Genomic DNA, 17,310 nt, shown 5'->3' on the forward strand with positions numbered 1-17,310 from the left:
TACCAAAGTTTTGCGGGCGGACGTGTAGTTGCAATTGACTATGCAATACATGTTTTTTCCTGTTTTTTTTTTTTCAATAAAAACGCAGTAATGTTATGTTAATGCACTGTTTGCATTACTTTCGCATTCGCTGCGGTCTTGGGGATCACTCCTGTTGAGGGTACCCTGTTGTGCGTGGTGGTTTTTTCACGCACTGCTATTTTTTTTGTGTGGGTATAGTTTCACTAGTTCCCACTGACCATGGTGGATGAAGTTTTTTATGCTGTTTTTTCCCCACCCCTCATTTGGCACTGCTTGGGGAAGTCCCCAAGAGCAGCTGATCGGGTGGTGAATATAAGAGAAAATAGGATTTTTTGTATTCACCGTAAAATCCTTTTCTCTGTAATTCACTGACCGACACAGCACCCGCCCCTCCTTTTTCTCTTTACGTTATACTGCTTGTTGACGTACTGAGGCTGCTGGTGCAGAGTGTGGGGGATTGTAGCCTGAGGGTCTGCCCCCTGGGTGGAACTAAGAGTTCTGAAGTGTTGCAGCGTTACAACTTTGCCTAGTATCTCCTAGTGATAGGGCTAATAACCCATTTTGTTAAAGAGAGGAGCTGTGTCGGTCGCTGAATTACAGAGAAAAGGATTTTACTGTGAGTACAAAAAATCCTATTTTTCTTCATCCAGAAAAACAATTCTGGAGCCCCTCACATATGTGACTCCCCTGTGTTATGAATCCCACTAGTCCAGTGGCAGGGTACAAAAGAATCGGTAGGCAGAAGCATGGTCGAATAAGAAGCCAGGGTTAGTTATCGAGCAAGCAAAGGGGTGTGAAGGTAAATGGCAGGAAGTGAGGGTTATGTTTACCCTAATTTACTAATAATTTAAGTATGTTAACGTTGGAAACTGCCAACTATGCAGAGACCTGGTTGAGAAGGACATTGGGGACAATAATAAGTGACGTCTCTTCTAACTCTTACTCTGGTGCACACCTGGCATTTTTTCTGACGTTTTTGGCCTGTTGGTCTGGGAGGGATTTTATTGGGAAAGTGGCATTCAGAGAGTCTGCTAATCACATTGGATCAAATGTTTTTTGGAGGGCCGTTCTGGAATATAAGGGCAGTGTTGATTTCCGCCTGGCAGCCAAGGAAGGGTTTGGACCTGGAGTTGCAATTGATAACATAGCTGTTGTATATGGCCAGATTATACAAATTGATAATTTTTTATACCACTTATATGTATGTCTTGTGGCAAGGTAGGGATCAAGCATTTGGTCATGGAAGTCAACACCCTCGATAGACATATTGTATTCGTGGATACATGTTGACTTTTGGATTGGGCGATTCCTTCTGGTGATCTCCACGAATGTATTATTATGGATTGAAGAAAGCATGTGGACATCCCTTCTGTCCCTCCACTTCACAGCCAGAATTTCCTCATTACGCAAACTCCCTGTCTCCCATCTTCTTAACTTGTTGACAAAACTGAGTAAAGCCCTTCCGGTTCGTCCTTACTGTGCCACATGCTAGAGTGTTCTTTCTGTGAAGGTTGCTGAACAGGGGCAAACTTGTATAAAAGTTATCTATGTACAAATGGTAGCTTTTCTCCAGGAGTGGGTTTATGAGTATAAATGACCTTTTCACTTGATCCCATGTAGTCTGGGCAATTAGGGGGGTGCAGCTGGGTGTCTTTCCCTTTGTATCCTTCGTATACCATGAAGGCATATGTATACCCTGTGGCTTGGTCGAAAAATTCATACAGCTTCATCCCATAGTGGTTTTTTTTGGTTGGAAATAAATAGTTTGAAGCCCAGCCTGCCAGTAAATTTGATAATCGACTCATCCACGCGTATGTGTTGGTCTGGAGTAAACTGGGTGATAGTTTTAATAGTGACCAAATTTTATATAACGCTTATCAGAATTTGGGCCATTCCAAGGGGGGGGGGGGGGGGCACTGGGTATAATGGTTTGTCAGTAAAATTCCATTCCTCTTACTGATCAGTCAACTCCGGTCATGTTGATTAGAAGACAGATTTATTACAGATGTACCAGTACAAACGGATGAGGGACCCTTCTAGCAGGAGGTCCACAGCAAAGTCATACCAGGAAATATGTACACAGTCATTTTATAGCAGTATTTGGCAACCTGCCATTGGCTAAGGCACACTGGTGACTCATGGTGCATTGTCAGCTTTATTGCCAAAGCCAGAGTGCCTTTTACAAGCTTTTAGTAATATTTGGTAATATCTGCTAGTTTCTCAAGTATTGCCCAAGGCCTTGGTTAGGCTCTTTAGCTACACAAAGTACATATAAGGAACAAGGCAAACATTGATATCACCTGTAATTCTTTGCATATTTCTTATCATGGTTATTATCATTATAGTGTAGGAACCTCATAATCATGATATATCTTATTCTTGTATCTTGTTCTGAGGCCCAAAAAAATCTAAACTCCTCCACTGTTAGGGCTCTCCACTCGTAAGGACTGGCATAATAGGACGTTGGGTTACTTGTTATGAGTAGTTGTGCATACAGATTGCACTGGGCCACAATTGATGCTAGCATGTCCTCAGTAAGTAAGAATTAAATGGAAAAAATCTATCGGGGAAAAATTGTGTCCATCTGGACTCCTGGCTGGGAAGTGAAAGGGGGAATGTTGGCTTCTCCTGAATTAGGAGGAAGCTGCAAGGGGTTCTGAAGGCAATAGGGAAGGCTGGCATGGGACCTAACCCTTTCTTGCCGAGGTACTGTGGTGCTGGTGGATGGCACTGCCTCCTCACCAGAACGCCTTCGTCTGGCAAGCGGATTATTATCCTTGTCCAAAGCTGTCAGTGTTCCACTGCTTAGCACAGGCTTGTAGTCAACATCAGACTCAAAATCTGAATTTGAGGAGGAATCGGAAGCGGAGATCTCCCTGTTGCTCTCGTCGACCGCAAGATTTTGGTATGCCTTCTGAAAATAATCTTCTAGATGTTGGTGGGAACGTATGGCACTAATGACACGTGACACTGACAGGTGGCACTGATGACACGTGACACTAACAGGTACTGTGGCCACTGTGTTTACAGATTTTTTTTTTTCACTATTGGCATTCACAATCTGCAGCACAGAAGCTCTCCCTCCTCACTTGCAGTCTCTGTGAGGAGGGAGAGCCGGCAATGAGAGATTATCTCGTATGTTTACATTTGAGATCATCTCCTATTGGACAGGCTGATCGAGTGCTAAATTGCAGTGCGTGGGGAACAAGTAAACAGGAAAAGTCCAGGGACGCCCTCCCAGCAATTAAGTGCTGCACTATAGCTTTCTTTCGGCTATAGCATAGGTGCGAAGTGGTTAAAGTAAAGGTCCCAACACTGAACCTTGGGGTACACAACTAATAACCTTGGACCTATGAATTATTAACCACTACTCATCTCGATATAGTCTTTTTGCTCTTTCTGTTCATTTACAAACTGATTTTTCAAATCCTGTTGACTTTACTTTAAACATTAGATATGTGTGGGAACTGTGTCAAACGCCTGTGCAAAATCCAAGTATACTATGTCCAAAGCCACTCCTTTGTCTAAGGTTTTACTTGCCACCTCTTAAAAAGAAGTTTGGTTTGTTTGACAACTTCTGTCTTTCGTGAATCCGTGCGGTCTATTGCTTTGAAATATATTTTCTAGAGAAGACGCACCCACATTTTTTTTACCTTAAGGCAGGCAATTCATTAAGGTAAAAAAAAAATGTTTTAGCTTTAGAAAACACTTTGAGGTGAAAGGTACCCCAGTTGAACTCTGTTGTTTTTTTGAAGGAGCTTTTAGCACTTCATTTGCTGTGTTTATAGTTTCTCGTTTGGACTGCTTTTTGATGTCCCACTTGTCTCAGAATAAATAATTTTGTCCCCTAATGAACAATGGAGAAAATAAGAAAATGGGTGTCTGGGACTGTAGGTCCTTATCTGTCTTTGTGGCCTATTCTTACTATGGCTTTTCCAAAAAAACTAGCACATTAAGAGGGTGTGGGATAGAATGTATCTGGCTAACTAAAAGCTTTGCTAGTGTCCAATCTGTTGTCCTCTAATGCAGTCCAACAAAAGGATGCAAAACAAAAATCAGCAAGTTTAAGCCTGTTTTTTACAGATACTAAAATAAAATCTATTTGTTTTGCTTTGAGTGCGATTTCGTACCACATTAGAGGTTAACTGAATAGTCTATTTGAGCCTAATAAAGGGGTACAGCAGGTTTAAAGGTGGGAGATTTGAGAATTTGTAATGACTTAATGCAAGGGAAGTTGATTTTGCAAGGTAAGGAACTTAACCAGAGTAGAGTAATTATGAAGGTGGTGCAAAGTGGTTTCAAAATCCTGACGGGACGTGATAGGACGTCCTCAGAATTTTGAGCCCCTGCACGTCCCCGGGGGCATGCATCGTGGTGATCGTTGTTGCGGGGTGTCAGTCCGACGGAGACTCTTTACCACGTGATCAGCCGTGTCCAATCATGGCTGATCACAGTGTAAATAGGAAGAGCCGGTGATCGGCTTTTCCTCACTCGTGTCTGTCAGACGCGAGTAGAGGAGAGCCGATCGGCTGCTCCTCTGACAGGGGGGGTCTGTGCCATCGCTTATCAGCACAGCCCCCCGAGGATGCCGACACTGGACCACCAGGGATGCCCAGCACCAGGTATTCCACCCTAGACCACCAGGGATGCCAGTCAGTGCCCACAATGGGCATCACTGATTGGCATGCATTATTGTTTGGCACTGATTGGCATCCATCAATACAAAACAATACAATGTCGCATATCGGTGCCCATCCGTGCCAACTATCAGTGCCCATACATGCCGCCTATCCATGCCCATTCATGCTGCCTATCCATGCCAATCCGTGCCAGCTATCAGTGCCAATTTGTGCCACCTATCAGTGTCCATCCGTGTCGCCCATCAGTGCCGCCTATCAGCGCCACATATCAGTGCCCATCAATGCCATCTCATCAGTGCCACTTCTTTTGGTGCCACCTCATCAGTGCCACCTTATCAGTGCCCGTCCGTGCAGCCCCATCAGTGCCCATCAGTGAAGGAGAAAACGTACTTATTTACAAAGTTTTGAAACTGAAACAAAAAAAATTATTTTTCCAAATTTTCGTGTTTTTTTTTTTTTTTGTTTAGCAAAAAATAAAAACCGTAGAAGTGATCAAATACCACCAAAAGAAAGCTCTATTTGTGGCAAAAAAATTATAAAAATTTCATTTGGGTACAGTGTAGTATGATCGCGCAATTGTCATTCAAAGTGCGACAGTGCTGAAAGCTCAAAATTGGTCTGGGCAGGAAGGTGTTTAAGTGCCTGGTATTGAGGTGGTTAAACTAGGTTAGTTTTAACCAAAAAAAAAAGTATGTCTGTTATATGCTAGGCTGCATATTCACTGCTTTTATTTTCTCAGTTGCTAGGTTACACTGAAAAAACTGTAAATCTACAGATGTTTATTGGAACAGCTGATGACCGTTACCTGAGGCCTCATGCGTTTTACCAGGTACATAGAATCACTGGAAAAACGGTAGCTACTGCTAGCCAAGAAATTGTCATAGCTAGCACCAAAGTCTTGGAAATTCCAATGTTACCAGAAAACCACATGTGTGCAAGGTATGTTCGAAGAATAATATTTTTACTATAGGAAAATACTTACTTTTATACCTCAGACATTGGTAAACCAAAAAATATACCGCTAACTGAAGCCAAAATGTGGTGTCTGCATTAGTTTTCTTTTTTAGTTTTACACTTCCCTTCTTGGGGTCTCTCCATTCTGGATGGAGTAGCAACAGATGCACCCTTGAACAGCATGATTGTCATTCAGGGGTAAGGGTAATGTTAGATGCACTAGCAGATTTAGATGGACTTAACTAACAAATTAAAGACCAACTCCAGGAGTATTATGACTTTAAATAGTTAGTTTGGACCAAGCTGGTCCAAACAAACTATTTCCTTCATTAATCAATGTTGCAGCTATAAGTGCTGTGGAAACTGTATGTAGCATTAGCTACAAACTGTATACAAGTGCTGTGTTATGTTCCTGGAACAGAATTAAGTTGGGCTGAGAGCTGCTCTGCAAATTATAGGCCTTGTAGTTTTTCAAAAGAATAAAAGGCTTCCTCTGGTTGTGGAGGAGATTGTGATATCCGCCCACTTCTCCATCTTGGCAAATCATAGGCAGCCTTTTAATCATTAAAAAATAAATAAAGCTTCCTGTGAATTACTTTACTCAACTGAACTCCATTTTGTTTCGGGAGCAGGACAGGAAGTCCTTGTACTGTTGCTGGAACAAATTTCTGTATACTATACAGTATGCATAGAGTTTATGCATCGATAACAGCCGCTGCATTAATTAAGGAGCAGTTTGTTTGAATATGCTTGCTCCAAGCTATTTAAAATCATAATATTCCTAGAGTTAGAATTTAAAGCCAAACTCTAGCTCAAACTTTTTAAGCAGTTGTGGCAACAGTTCTTTTTTTTCCTTGTAGTCACCCCAGCATGGCCAGCGAGCACGTGTAGGCATTCGCTTTACGCTTGGTTGGCTGCAGCAAGCCCCATCTTGGACCGGGGTGACCAGTGAGATAAATGTCTCACGAGGACACAGTGACACTGGAGTCCATGTCAGTGTTACCTTGGCTGACAGTCCCCCACCCACCTCGGTTCTGTCTTGGGAGTAATACCTGGTTCAGAAAGTACAAAAGGAGGATAGTTGGCACAATGTAATGGCTAAAACATCGTGAGGCCATCTGTGTAAAAAAGTCCACAGTCTATGCGCTAGGTGCATGTGCAGGATAAGTTCATTCAGGTGACAGGATTGCAGAGCCATAGGGATGTCGGCAATTTAGGTCCTGCCATATGTAAGGAGCAGAAGCGATCTACGTAAGGCATGCAAAAGTGAGCATACAGGGGCACCTCTAAAGGCAGACTGTTAAAAGATTTTATTGTATTAAAAAGGTATAAAATCCACTCAGGTGAGGGCAGCAATTGTGCTGGGTGCTATCACGGCCATATATGTGCAAACTAATTGTTACATCACTAAAATGGCAGTGGTTTTGCACAGCAGTGCCCCGATCATCCTTTTCTGGGGTACCTCGCCAATGCTCCTTGCCCCTCCCTCCTTTCGAGTGCCCCCACAGCAAGCTGCTTGCTATGGGGGCACCTGAGCCGCTGTTCTGTGTCCATTCAGATACCGAACTGTGGCTCGGCCCCGCTCCCTCTCCTCATTGACTCACTGACTTTGACAGCAGTGGGAGCCAACGACACCTGCTGCTGTCTCAGCCACTAGGGAGGGAGAGTCACAGACAGCCGAGGCTCTCGTATAATATAGCTGGGTCAAAATGGGGCTTCGGGTAAGTATGAGGAGGTGCTGCACGAAGAAGTTTTTTTTTTTTTTATAGATCTAAGTATGCGGTAGCGGATTAGTAGGAAACTAAATATCTGAAAATATTTACAGCAGTTAGTGAATGATATCAGAGAGTGTATGTATATATGTAATTATAATATATGTGTGTGTGTGTAGTTCTAATATACATACATGTATGCAATTGGAATCTGTTTGTTCTCTGTATGTATCTGTGCTTTTTGGTATGTGGCCTTCTCCATCTGTTTCCCTGTGTGCATTATGATGTTTTTGTTGCTCTGTAGTCTTACCTAAGCAGTATGTGCTGATCTTTCTGACTTTAAAAGTAAAAGGCCCGCTTTTATTGTTGGGCATCCTTATATTAACTCATGATTATTAAACCTCCACCCCCACCATTAACAGTATGAAGCTAGAGCACCCTTATGGAGTGAGAACTTTGCTGGGTTTCTTTACTTAGTGATTCTGCACTTCAAGCTCTGCACTGCAGCAATTTCACAAAGCGAACATACACAGTAATCTAAACTAAAATGCCCCCCACAGGCTGCAGGTGACCCTGTCTCTCTATTCAGCTCTCCTTTGAATCTGTAACATGCACTCTCTACCACTTCTGCTGGTAGTTGTGTTCTCTCTTCTCACTTAATGTAAATCACACTCCCACATTACCTCCCTCAACCTCCTGCTACTCCTAAGCTCTGGTGACATAACCCCAAACCCTGGGCCTCCATCATTTGGCTTTGCCCAATGTTCCCATCTCCCTACATCCTCTGGCAGCAGCCGCAACCCACAGAACTTCGTCTCTATACCTCTTCTTCCTAAAACCTGCCTGCCCTTCTCGTGTGCCCTCTGGCATGCCGTTCTGTCTGTAACAAACTCCCCTTCCTCCATGATCTCGTCATCACAAATTCTTTTAACCTACTTGCCCTTATCGAAACCTGACTTCCAATACTTCTCCTGCTTCCCTCTCCAATGGTGGCCTTTTCTTGACTCGCTTCCCCAGACCAAGTGGACATAAGGGAGGCGGATTATGAATCGTTCTAGCCCCATGTAGCACCTATCGGGTACTTCACCCACCTCCCTCTCTGACACTCTCCTCTTTTGAGGCACATTATATTGATCTATTTTCTTTTGTTTCTCTAAGAAATTGCTGTCATCTACCGGCCCCCTGGATTGGTATCAACCTTCCTTGATGACTTTTCTGCCTTGCTACCCTACTTTCGCTTATCTGAAATCCCCACAATCATTCTCGGTGACTTCAACATCCCTGTTAATGCTAATACTACTACTACTACTATTTCTAAAATTCTCAGTCTTTTTGTATTTTTTTCATACAAATAGAGCTTTCTTTTGGTGGTATTTAATCACCACTGGGTTTTTTATTTTTTGCGACATAAGTGAAAAAAGAGCGAAATTTAAAAAAAAAAAACTTTTTTTTAGTTTCTATGATAACATTTTGCAAATAAGTAATTTTTGTTCATAAATTTGGGCCAAATTTATACTGCTACATCTCTTTGGTAAAAATAACCCAAATTAATGGATAGTATTTAGTCTCTTTGAAAGTTATAGAGTCTACAAGCTATGGTGCAAATCACTGAAAATTGATCACATCTGATCACACCTGATGCACTGATGGCCTATCTCATTTCTTGAGGCTCTGAAATGTCAGGAAAGTACAAATACCCCCCAATTGACCCCTTTTTGAAAAGTAGACAGTCCAAGGTATTTAGTAAGAGGCATGGTGAGTTTGAAGTTGTAATTTTTTCCCACAGTTCTTGGGGAAAAAATAATTTTTTTTTATTTTTTTTTACAAAATTGTCATAACACGTTATTTCTCATAAACAGCATATGCATACTTTCAATTACACCCCAATACATTCTGCAACTCTTCCCGAGTATGGCGATACCACATGTGTGGGACTTTTACACAGGCTGGCCACACAGAGAGGTCCAACATGCAGGGAGCACAGTCCAGGGGTTCTAGGAGCATAAATGGCACCTCTAATTTCCTAATGACCTTTTAAATTTTTGAAGGCCCTGGAGCACCGGGACAATGGAATTACCCACAAAATGACCCCATTTTGGAAAGCAAACACCCCAACGTCTATTCTATGAAGCATTATGAGTCTTTTGAACAGTTCATTGTTTTCCACAAGTCTTCGGAAAACGTGGAAAGAAAATGAAAACATATTTTTCCCTAATCGTCTTTCAGGACAGCCACTATGAGATAGACTCCTCCTCTTCCTCTGAAAACACTGCGCCAGCCCATAAATTCTTACTTCCCCTGCCGGACCTCAGTTATTAGTGTTTCCTCCGGCGGGGAGACACTGTGCAAGGAACCAGGCCGATCAGTTGGGGAGGCTGTGGCCATTCTTTCTTCAAGAACCCGGTTGAAAGAAGCAGGGACTTTGTTAGGAGAAAGCTGGGTTCAAACCGTTCGGATGTTCGGTTTACTTACCTCACCAGGTACTGCCACCCCTTCCTAGTCGAGCGTGGCTTCAGGTCGTGGGGGACTCCTATCGCGTCTACAGGGACGCAGCTGGCAAGCCTTTCTAAAGATTTCCCTGTACAAGGGTACAGCCTGCCCCTTTTTTTTCTTTGAACCGAGCGGGCCAAACGACGGGCGACGTTGTATCCGGCGGAAGTGAAGGCTTGACCTCGAATACGATGGACTTCCGGTTCCGGGTCGTGAAGCTGATAGGGGGGCCGGGCACAAGCTGGAGATGAGTTCGGGACGCGCACAGGCAGCGTGGAACTCTGTAGTAAGCAGCCACCTGCAGTCATGTCGGAAGCTGAGGCTCAACCAACAGACACTATCTCCAGCATTCCTAAGGTAAGAGCACCCTGGGGAGGGGTACTCTCTCTATCTAGGACCCCCCCACCCCAATGTTTGGTTCTATCATGGGGGGGGGGCAGACCCCCTGGGTGGCCGGGGGGAGGGGAGGCTCAGATCCCTTCTTTTAAAAAAAGGGTCTAGTGCACTCCCAGGGTTGTATCCCGAGCTTTGTATTGACTTAGTCTCTTTTCTGTTTTTTCCTTTTTTTACTTATTTCAGAAAGCTGCGGAAAAAACTAAGTCTACGCATAGCTCTAAAAAGAAGTGTGCCTCCTGTAGGGACATTTTAGGGGAATCTTGGACAAAAATGTTGTGCAAAGGCTGTATTGACTCCCTCATTGGGGAAAGGGAATCTGAACAGGAGTCAGGACTAGCAGCTTCAGTCAAAGAGCTCTCGTCCACCTACTCTTCTTTTAGATCCCTTTTTGAAAAATTTCAGCTTCCCACGGGTCCAGCTCCCCAAGATACAACCCCACCTCTAGCACAGAGTTCTGCTCCGGTCCAACCTGCTACTACAGGGGGGACTGAGGTTGCAGGCCCTTCAGGGACAGGAAGGGAACTTCCAGACAGTTCCTCTTCCGATTCCTAGGAGGGTTCAGAGGGGGAGGAGCAGGACGGGGGGTCCAGGAAAGCCTCCAGATATAAATTGTCCCTTGATGAGGTAGAGGACCTCTTAAAAGCGATTTATACAACCCTCGGTATCCAAGCGAGTAAGAAGCCCCTAACCCTTCATGACCAAATGTATTCAGGTTTAGGGGAACCAAAAAGAAGGGTGTTTCCTGTGCACAAAGTTCTAATGGAAACAGTTAAAAAGGAGTGACAGGATCCGGAGAGAAAGCCCTTTTTATCTAGATCCCTCAAAAAAAGATTCCCATTTTCAGAGGACCCGGCATGCCTTTGGAATAAAAATCCCAAATTAGATGCCGCTTTCTCCCAGGTCTCCAGACACACAGATTTGACGTTTGAAGACATGGGGGCCTTGGCAGATGTCATGGACAAAAGGATTGACTCTCTGCTTAAGAAAACGTGGGACTCGGCTATCGGCAATTTAAAGCCTGAAATGGCAGTTACAGTTGTGGCTCGCAATTTAGAGCACTGGCTCTCACAGATCCAACAACATATTGAGGCAGGCACAGACAAGGAAACCATTCTGTCGTCCTTCCCTACACCAGCTGCGAGGGATCGCTTACATAGCAGATGCCTCTGCTGAGTCCGTCCGCATGTCGGGCAGAATGGCGGCTCTAGCCAGTTCGGCCAGAAGGGCCCTCTGGCTAAAAACGTGGCCAGGGGATAATGCCTCCAAGATAAAACTATGTGGGATACCTTTGACGGGGGACCTCCTTATTGGCCCAGGGCTAGAGGCTGTTCTAGACCGGACAGCGGACAGGAAAAAATCCTTTCCTCTTAAACGGAAAACCCCCGTACAAACAAAAAAGGGGTTCGTCCGCAAGGGCATAGGGAAACCCCTAAACCAGAGGGGAAAAATAAAACCTGGCCCCAAAAAGACAGGGGAAGAGGAGGGGCGATTTTTCGCCCTCCTGTCTAGTCCCGTAAAACCCAGTGACATTCCAGCTACAGTGGGAGTAAGACTGGGGGCCTTTCTCCCACAGTGGGAGACAATATCCCCCAATCAATTTATTTTAGGGGTAATAAGAAGGCGGTATCTCTTGGAATTCTTAAGACCACCCCCCAAAGGCTCCTTGTCACGCATCTACCCAGGTGCATGGTAAAGGCCGAGGCCTTGCTGGAAGCTCTGAAGGAATTGGAGAATCAGGATGTTATTCTCAGGGTCCCAAAAGCAGAAGAGGGAAGGGGGTTTTATTCTCATGTCTTCGTAGTAAAAAAACCCGCAGGAAAGTTTAGGTTGATTCTGAACTTAAAGCCCCTGAACGCTTCAGTGACATACAAAAGATTCCGCATGGAGTCGATCTTTTCAGTAAGGGCTCTTCTGCCCCGCAACTGTTTCATGGTATCTCTGGACCTAAGGGACGCGTATTTACACATCCCTATAGCGGAGGCCTCGCAGAAGTTTCTACGCCTTGCCATAGATTTAGGGGGAGAAACGGTACATTTTCAGTTTCAGGCCCTGCCATTCGGGCTATCCTCTTCACCCCACATTTTTACCAAGGTCCTGGCAGAAGCCATGGCCTTTCTTCGACTCCAAGGGATATGTATAATAGCCTACCTGGACGACCTGTTTTTATTTGCAGCATCCCCAACACAGTTGGTCAAGGATCTCGATCTAACCAAAAGGGTCCATACAGACCTGGGGTGGCTTCTGAACTTGGAGAAGTCCAGCCTGATCCCCTCACAACAGATCTCCTATCTAGGTTTCCTGTTGGACTCAACACTGTTGAGAGTTTTTCTACCAAGAGAGAAGGTACAAAAGCTGGACAGAGCGGTGGCCTCTCTTCAGAGCAACCAGCTGGTTTCCATAAGGGTTCTGATGTCAGTATTGGGACTCCTTACATCTACCCTCCCAGCAGTGCAGTGGGCAGGGCTACATTTTCGTCCCCTACAGACCTTCGTCCTAGGGGTGTGGGACCACAGTCAGGAGGCTCTAGACACCCTAGTACATATTCCACACCAAGTAAAGAGATCCCTTTGGGGGTGGAGCAAAGTGACGAACCTGTCGCAAGGGCGTCTGTGGCTCATCCAGGTTTCTCGGGTAGTTACCACAGGTGCAAGTGGAAAAGGCTGGGGGGCACATTTGGGTTCCCTTCTAGCCCAGGGCACTTGGGAGGACGGCGAGTTGGCTCGATCGTCCAACTGGAAAAAATTAAGGGCAGTGGGACTAGCCCTCAGATTCTTAAAAAAAAGAGAAGCGGAGCCCTGTTGTCTTTAGCAACAGAGAGCCTGAGCTGGGCTGAGACCTACACCCTTTCGCTCTCAGCAGTTTTCCTGAGAGGAGAGAAAAACGTGGTCGCAGACTTTCTCAGCCAAAAGAGGCTGAGGGAGGGCGACTGGGTTCTCAACCAGGAGGTTTTCAATCTCATAATAAAGAGATGGAGGCCCCCAGAGGTGGACCTTTTCGCGTCCAGAAACAACGCAAAAACCCCCTGTGTTTTCTAACTAAGAAGGGGAGAGGGAGCCTTAGGTGTGGACACCTTGAACCAGAATTGGCACTTCAGAACTTGCTATGCCTTCCCACCTCCAGCGTTGTTGCCAGCAGTTCTGAGAAAGTTTCAAATGGAAAACACATCTCTGATTCTGGTGGCACCGCATTGGCCCAAGAGCATGGTTCTCAATACTGAAGCAGTTGGCGGTAGAACCTCCCCTACTCTTGCCCCCTCGGGACGATCTCCTCTCTCAGGGGCCAGTCCTCTGCCCACGAGTATGCCAGTGGAAGTTAGCGGCCTGGCTACTGAGGAGGGTTTATTAAAATCTAAAGGATTTTCAGAGAGGCTAGTTTCTACCCTCCTGGACAGTAGGAAAAAGGAAACTCGCCAGATCTATTAAAAGGTCTGGTTACATTTCAACAAGTGGTGCGCAGAGCGCTCTTTCCCAGTACGGAGCTCCTCCGCAGTTTTGGAATTTTTACAATGTGGGGCAGATAAAGGCTTATCCATTAGTACCCTTAGGGGTCAAGTGTCAGCCCTCTGTGTTTATTTGGAAGATCATTTGGCTGCCAACCCGTGGGTAGTCAGGTTCTTTAGGGCCCTGTCCAGACAGAGACCGGTCCAAGGTCTGTCCTTTCCCAGATGGGATTTATCCTTAGTTTTACAAAGCTTAACTGGACCCCCCTTTGAGCCTTTAAAAGAGTGTTTTCTGAGAGAACTTACTCTGTAGACAGTGTTTCTGGTAGCAGTAACAACTGCCAGGAGGGTCAGTGAGATGGAGGCCTTATCAGTCAGGGCTCCCTTTTGCGTTATTTTTCCGGACCTGATACTTTTAAAGACCGATACGGCCTTTTTGGTGAAAGTGGCATCCGGCTTTCATAGAATCCAGGAAATTGTTTTGCCCTCTTTTTGTCCCAATCCCTCCGGCGAGAAGGAACTAAAATTTCATTATTTGGATGTTAGATGTATCCTACACTATTTAGAACTGACCAAGACATTCAGAAGGTCAGACTCCTTATTTTTTTTGTTTTCCGGGGCCAGAAAAGGTTGTAAGGTGTCCCGACGCACTATTGCTAGATGGCTCAGAGTAGCCATCGAACAGGCTTATTCAGTTGCAGGGAAAGAAATCCCAGTGGGTATTAAAGCACACTCTACTAGAGCTATGGCAGCCTCCCAGGCAGAAAGAGCGGGAGCAACGTCAGAACAGATTTGCAGGGCAGCAACATGGTCCAGCTTCTCCACTTTCGTAAAACGCTACAGAGTGGATCTGGTGTCGGCAGGTGAGCAGGCCTTTGGGCGAAAGGTTTTGCAAGCTGTAGTCCCACCCTAAATGGTAAGTGCTCGTTTATCCTCTCATAGTGGCTGTCCTGAAAGACGATTAGGGAAAATTAGAGTTACGCTTACCGTTAACGTCTTTTCCAGTAGTCTTTCAGGACAGCCCTAGTTCCCACCCGAAAATTGGGGGGAGTCTTGCAAAAGACCAGAGCGCAGCAAGATAATGGTATTTGATAAATATGTTATTAATGTGTTCTTGTGTCTCCCCAGCTGGCCGGAGGTAATCTCGATATAAACTGAGGTCCGGCAGGGGAAGTAAGAATTTATGGGCTGGCACAGTGTTTCCAGAGGAAGAGGAGGAGTCTATCTCTCATAGTGGCTGTCCTGAAAGACTACTGGAAAAGACGTTACCGGTAAGCGTAACTAATTTTTTTTTACACAAAGTGGTCAGTTTATAAGATATTTCTAACTCAAAGCATGTACATAGCAAAAATTACACCCCGAAATACATTCTGCCTCTCATCCTGAGTATGGTGATACCACAGGTGTGTGACTTTTACACAGCCTGGCCACATACAAAGGCCCAACATGCAGGGAGTGCCGTCAGGTGTTCTAGGAGCATAAATGACACCTCTAATTTCCTAGCAACCTATTACATTTGTGAAGGCCCTGGAGCACCAGGACAATGGTATTGACCACAAAATGACCCCATTTTGGAAAACAACACCCCAAAGTATATTCTATGAAGCATTATGAGTCTTTTGAATGGTTAATTTTTTTACACAAGTTGGGGGCGTGGCTTGGCGCCGGACGTGAATGGCCGCCTGAGGAGAGAGCTCCCGCTCGCCGAGGACGAAACCCAGCTCCACGGAGGACATTCCCCACACCAACATGGGTAAGGGAGACCGGAATACCTCCGCGCCGAGGTCCCGGTCCCCGCGGGGGGGAGAGAGCCAGTCGAACAGCGGGATTCCCGCGATTTTCAGGCCGCAACAGCGGGACACGCCGCCATCCTCACAGGCCGCATCTCAGGCAGCGCGCTCTGGTAATCCTAGCCCGGAGCGCGCGTCCCTCAGCCAGCCCAGCCCAGCACATAACACAGTGCACTCTACAGCCAGCGCTGCCCAGCCACTCTTCCTGCATGACATGCAATCCATAGCATCAGATATCAAAAGTACACTGGCAGCGGCTATTGGTGACCTTAGACTGGATGTACAGGCCATGGCCACACGGCTGGACGGAATAGAGCAGGTCACTAGCATGCAGGAAACCGCCATATCGCAAGTGATGCGAACCGCAGACCATCACACCATACAAATAAGGGAGATGAGTAGGCACTTAGAGGACCTTGAGAACAGAGGACGGAGACACAATATAAGGATCAGAAATCTGACTGAAAATGTGGACCCCAGCAACCTTCAACAATGCGTTCAAGCCATATTTAATGGTTTACTTGATAGACCCCCTGATTCGCCAATAGAGTTTGAACGGATGCACAGGGCCTTGCGTCCCAGGGGTAGAGAAGCGGATCCACCACGCGACGTCATTTGCTGTCTTGTAAACTTCCCCCTGAAAGAAGAAATTCTCAGACGCGCAAGAGAGAGGCGGCAGGTCTTTCATGAGGGCACTGAAATCAAGCTTTTTCAGGACTTGTCACCAATTACCCTTCAGCATCGAAAGGATCTCCGTCCTTTACTGGATGTTCTGAGAGCAAGAAATATTGCGTACAGGTGGAAGTTCCCCTTTGGCCTATCCGCCTCAGTGATGGGACGCACAGCCCTCCTCCGTGTCCCGGAGGATCTACGACAATTCTGCAGCATACTGAACGTGCCTATCCCACACCTGCCTGATTGGCACAACGAACATCGCAGCTCTGCTCCCCGGATTGCTGACCAGGGAGAGGATGCCATGGAATGGAACCCGCAGCGACATCGACGCCAGAGGTCGCCCCCGTCATCACCGCCACCTCAGGCAAGGCCTCCCCGGGCAAATAATAGCCCCTCGGCTTCACCAGTTCACAGAAGGCCTCGACAGGAGGCCTGAGGGGGGCTTACTCCTAATTTTGTCAGAAAAGGATCCACTGAATTTACTTGTTTCCTCACGCGTTGCCATAAACCTTTATCCTACATGTTCCTGGTGAAATAGGTTTCGGTTCGCAACGACTACCTCGTTCCTGGTATCAGTTTTGTGTTCGCTTGCCGCTCGTCGGCAGTTTCTGCTCTCGGTGATTGCTTCAGCCTCAGTCTATCATCCTCAGGAGTATTTGTCTATCCGAACTCTCATGTCCTTCACTGATGTCGATTCCTGCCAGCAAGGAGACCACTTGCGGTATTTTGCCTACAATGGGGACTCCATACCTCGTCTTGAGCAAATTTGGAGCTGGAGTGACTTATCCTACCTGTTCTCTTACTACTGGCCCTTTGGGCAACTGACTCTACAGATGGGATCGGTTTCCCGTGCCCCGGAGCTCTGAAGTCTGAGGAGGCTCACCCCTCCCTCCATCCTAAGAGAAGGACTTGTTGCCTCACGATCCAGGTACTTCATAGCATCTCAACACACCCCACAGTCACAATGCAGCAGGACTCCCACTTTTTTGACAACACTTCGGGATGATACCGGGTTTAACTGCACTGAGACGGGGTATGGGTCACTAGCTGAGACGATTGTTGATATATTGGGTTCACTTGCTAGATGATACAACTGTAGGCATGTTCAGCTCGACAGGTGTATATGTGTTTATTCTCTTTTATGTATTTTTCGGCTTGCGCAGGACGGGGGGGGCCCAGCGTCACTTATTGGA

General features: G+C 46.0%; 1 protein-coding gene across 3 annotated transcripts in view; it reads left to right on the forward strand.

Annotated features, from left to right (window-relative positions):
• Window positions 1-17,310, forward strand: part of NFATC3 (nuclear factor of activated T cells 3) — a 915,828-nt gene that overhangs the window by 265,870 nt on the left and 632,648 nt on the right. For all 3 annotated transcript variants that reach the window (XM_077457371.1, XM_077457378.1, XM_077457385.1), the window contains exon 4: window positions 5,401-5,600. In XM_077457371.1, coding sequence (XP_077313497.1) covers window positions 5,401-5,600 — 200 coding nt within the window. The remainder of the gene's footprint in view (window positions 1-5,400; window positions 5,601-17,310) is intronic.

The sequence above is a fragment of the Lithobates pipiens genome, unplaced genomic scaffold (assembly GCF_037356315.1).
Source record: "Lithobates pipiens isolate NorthernLeopardFrog02 unplaced genomic scaffold, aLitPip1_a1.2 Scaffold_10, whole genome shotgun sequence".
Taxonomy (NCBI): domain Eukaryota; kingdom Metazoa; phylum Chordata; class Amphibia; order Anura; family Ranidae; genus Lithobates; species Lithobates pipiens.